This window comes from Mus pahari, chromosome 5 (assembly GCF_900095145.1).
Source record: "Mus pahari chromosome 5, PAHARI_EIJ_v1.1, whole genome shotgun sequence".
Lineage (NCBI taxonomy): Eukaryota > Metazoa > Chordata > Mammalia > Rodentia > Muridae > Mus > Mus pahari.
Genome location: NC_034594.1, coordinates 71,142,586 through 71,146,045, shown reverse-complemented (window position 1 = coordinate 71,146,045; position 3,460 = coordinate 71,142,586). Strand labels below are relative to the sequence as shown.

At 50.1% G+C, this 3,460-nt stretch overlaps 1 protein-coding gene across 2 annotated transcripts in view; it reads right to left on the bottom strand.

The window, feature by feature from the left end:
- Positions 1 to 216: 216 nt before the first annotated feature.
- D2hgdh (D-2-hydroxyglutarate dehydrogenase) overlaps positions 217 to 3,460 on the bottom strand; it is a 20,020-nt gene continuing 16,776 nt past the window's right edge. Inside the window, exons 9-10 of one of the 2 annotated variants that reach the window (XM_021198781.2) lie at positions 3,048 to 3,213; positions 217 to 1,714 (exon numbers count right to left, since the gene is read on the bottom strand). In XM_021198781.2, coding sequence (XP_021054440.1) covers positions 1,455 to 1,714; positions 3,048 to 3,213 — 426 coding nt within the window. In that variant the 3' untranslated portion in view covers positions 217 to 1,454. The remainder of the gene's footprint in view (positions 1,715 to 3,047; positions 3,214 to 3,460) is intronic. The other variant, XM_029539379.1, reaches the window with a different exon arrangement.

Below are 3,460 nucleotides of genomic sequence, written 5' to 3'. Positions count from 1 at the left end.
CAGGAAAAAAATAGGTGTATTCAGCCTTCCAGACTGTCAGGTCATGAGACAGGCCAAGTGATAGAGGACAGTGTGTAGACCACATGACTGAAAGTCGCCCCTATTGATTCAGTTACGGGACTGTCCCATACCCAGAAAGGTCAGGCTCTGCAGGTAATCACAGCCCTCCATACCTGCTTACCAAGCAGACAGGTCTTCGAGAACAAGGTAAGCTGAGTGTAGTGGCACTTGTCTTTAATCCCATCACTCAGGGGGCAGAGCGGAGGCAGAGGCATGGAGGATCTCTGTGAGTCAAAGGTCAATCTGGTCTACATCGTAAATTCCAGAACAGAACAGTCAGAGTTAGGTAGAGACACCCTGTCTCAAAACGAACAAAACCTGAGGGAATGGCCTGGCCGGGTGGGCCAGTTACCAATCCAAGGCCTGCTTGATATGACAGCAAATCCCACTCAGCCCCATGAGAATGAGTTGTGGCATTCTGGGTCACCATGGTAACTGATCAGGGGCTGGACAACTCTGCTGCAGCCCTCACAGAATACGTGCCACAAGGCAAACTGTCCAGTAAGATCTATTCAAGAGATCACGTGGTTCTCTTCCCAGAGATGTGGAGGGAGGGGTATTGGTTCCCTAATTGGTTCTTGATTATGTCAATAAAGGAGGCAGAAGCTAATTGTTGGGTGAGGGAAAAAGATGGAAGTTTAGGGTCCCAGGCAGAAGAAAGGGACACAAAGAAAGCAGAATTTGGACCAGGCTTTGGAGCGAATAGGAAGCTGCAGACATGTAGGTCGTGGGGCTCTTAGAGTTTATAGCTTCTGCTGTGGGCAGAGGGCCAGGCAAAATGGAGGGAGCTAGTTGATAAGATTAGGGCAGGAAATTCTTAGCCCAGCCATTGAGTTATCTGTCTAGTTTTAAGGTAATAAAACTGTCTGGTGTTTTTCTATCCACTGGGGTGATTGTTGGCGGCGGTTTGACAAAGCTAGCCATGAGGGGACGGGGCAGCAGTCACAGCTCCAGGGGAAAATGACCAGAGGGCCATTAGCAAAGCTGAATGAGACTGATGGCAGCCTCGCAAGGCACCAGGCAAGTAGCAAGCTTTTAAAATTACAAGTCACAGAGATGCAAGAAAGCAGGTCTCCACAGGCTGGCCACCCCAGAGCTGGTGAGATCTGGCCTGTTTGGGAGTGGAGCAACTGCTCCACTGAGAATAAGTGGGTGACTTATTCTCTCCACAGTGAGCTGGCAGGAGACAAAAGAAGGTCCTGGCAGCTCTATCTGCCCTGTTCACCCCCACAGAGAGGCAGCCTTGCCCAGAGGGTGCTCAGAGCTGGGTCCTGGCTAGCCAGTGAGCTTCAGTAACATGGTCTGTTGTGGGTGCCATCAGCTGGGAGGCCTCCAGGCCCACCAACCCTGCATGCCCAAGGTCCTAGCATCTTGCCCAAGCTGGAAAGCTCCACTTAGGCCTGGGCAGGTAGAGTCTTGTAGGGGTTCAGGATGCCTTTGGGGTCCAGCATGCCCTTGAGCTGTTGCATAAGCTTCACGGCCACAGGTGGCTTGCTATAGCCAAGTACATCCTTCTTCTTGAAGCCCAGGCCATGCTCCGCACTGACACTGCCCCGCTGCTCTGCTGTCCAGGCGTACACATAAGGCTCCAAGGCACCGAGCAACTCCTGGCTAAAGGCCTCCGCTGTCACGTTCAGGTGAAGGTTGCCGTCCCCTGGGGAACAAGGGAATAGTTAGGCTGAGCAGGCCCCAGATCTGCCCAAAGAGTCCTCCTCAGAGGTCACCCCCCCCAACCCCCAACCAGGTATCTGCACCCCACGCATCCTGGTTCTAAACCACAACCCTTGGCCCATCCCTTCAGCCCTCCAAGGCTATGGATGGCAGCTGCTGCTGGGCCCCATCTTACAGAAATCTGGGCACATAAGCCACTTTTTAAGCCTCCCCAAAGTGACTGGGAACTGCCCCCTGGGAACCTTAAGGTCTAAAGACACAAGCTGGTGAGAACCGTTCCTGCACAGCAAAAGGCCGTCATACTTGAAATGACAGAGTGCAGCTTGTGCATGTCTTTGATCCCAGCACTCAGGAGGCAGAGGCAGGAGGAGCTCCCTGAGTTTGAAGCCAGTCTGGTCTACAGAGTGGATTCCAGACCTGCCAGGACTAGAGTCCAGTGATACTGTCTCAGCCACAGAACACAAATGACAAGCTCAGCTATGGAGATTACCATAGGGACATGGTTTTTAAGAAAATATCTCTTACAGTCTAAGAAAATGGAACTTTCTGCTGGACCTCACAGCCAAGTTCATATAAGACTACATAACAGACCCGATATCCTGCTGATGTACTCCAGCCTGTTTGTCCAACCCATCTTTAAGAAAACAACTAGCCTTACTCGTCTTTGACTTTCCCCGTGTAATCAGCGTTTACAACCTAAGCGAATGCATGGGTCTAATCTTGTTACAACCTAAGCGAATGCATGGGTATAATCTTGTTACTGTTCCAAGCCCCTGACCCACAGGGCAATACGTGTCACTATGTGTGTGATGGTAATCATTTGCTAAAGACAGCAAACAGGTTGAAAAATGACCTTGAACAACAAATATCTGCCATAAATGTTGGAATCAATATAACTTGATAGTGTATATTTACAGTTCGGTTTGCTTACAAACTGAGTAAGGGGTAAGCTGGGGTAAATGATCCAATTGCTTGTGAAATTCTGTTAAAGATTTCTGTAAATTATCCCTCATTCCTTCCTCATGTGACCTCTCCTGGGCTGTTCAGTAAATATAAAGTTCTTTGTTAGGGACAGATAGCTAAATAGCAAAGTCAAAGGTATCAGGCAGGCATAGGCAACACACGACAGACACAGGAATTCAAACTTTAGCTTGTTCTTGGTTGAATTAATTCAAGGGCAAGTTAAGCTTTCTCTCTTTCATGTGACACCAATGTATTTTAATTCCTCTAAGGCTGTCTTTAATGTGTTTAAATTAATTCAGTTCACCACAGTGGAGCTGCGCCACCCACAGGGGCAGGGTGATGTGCTGGCTCACCCAGGTGCCCATATCCCACCACATGCTTGGCACGAGGGCCAAGGCGGGTACGTAGGTCGATCACAAGGTCATAGAGCCGCTCCACGGGGAGGGATAAGTCATACTTGAACACGTAGCCATCGCGGCTGAGCGCCTCTGTGATCCTCTCCCGCAAGGCCCACAGCATCTAGGATAGTGAGCACACAGTCATACCACACCACAACAGGGCACTTGGGCCAGGGTCACTGAAACAGTGCTGCTTTCATCCAGGTCTCCACTGAGGTGGGCAGAGGGTCTGAAAGTACAAAGGTCAACTGGGCTGTTGGAGGGACCGGCTCTGTGACAATGCTGGGACAGCCTTTGAAAAGATAGACCACTGCAACATGGTAGTGGCTGGTGATAATGCGCCCCTTTAATTCCAACACTCGAGAGGC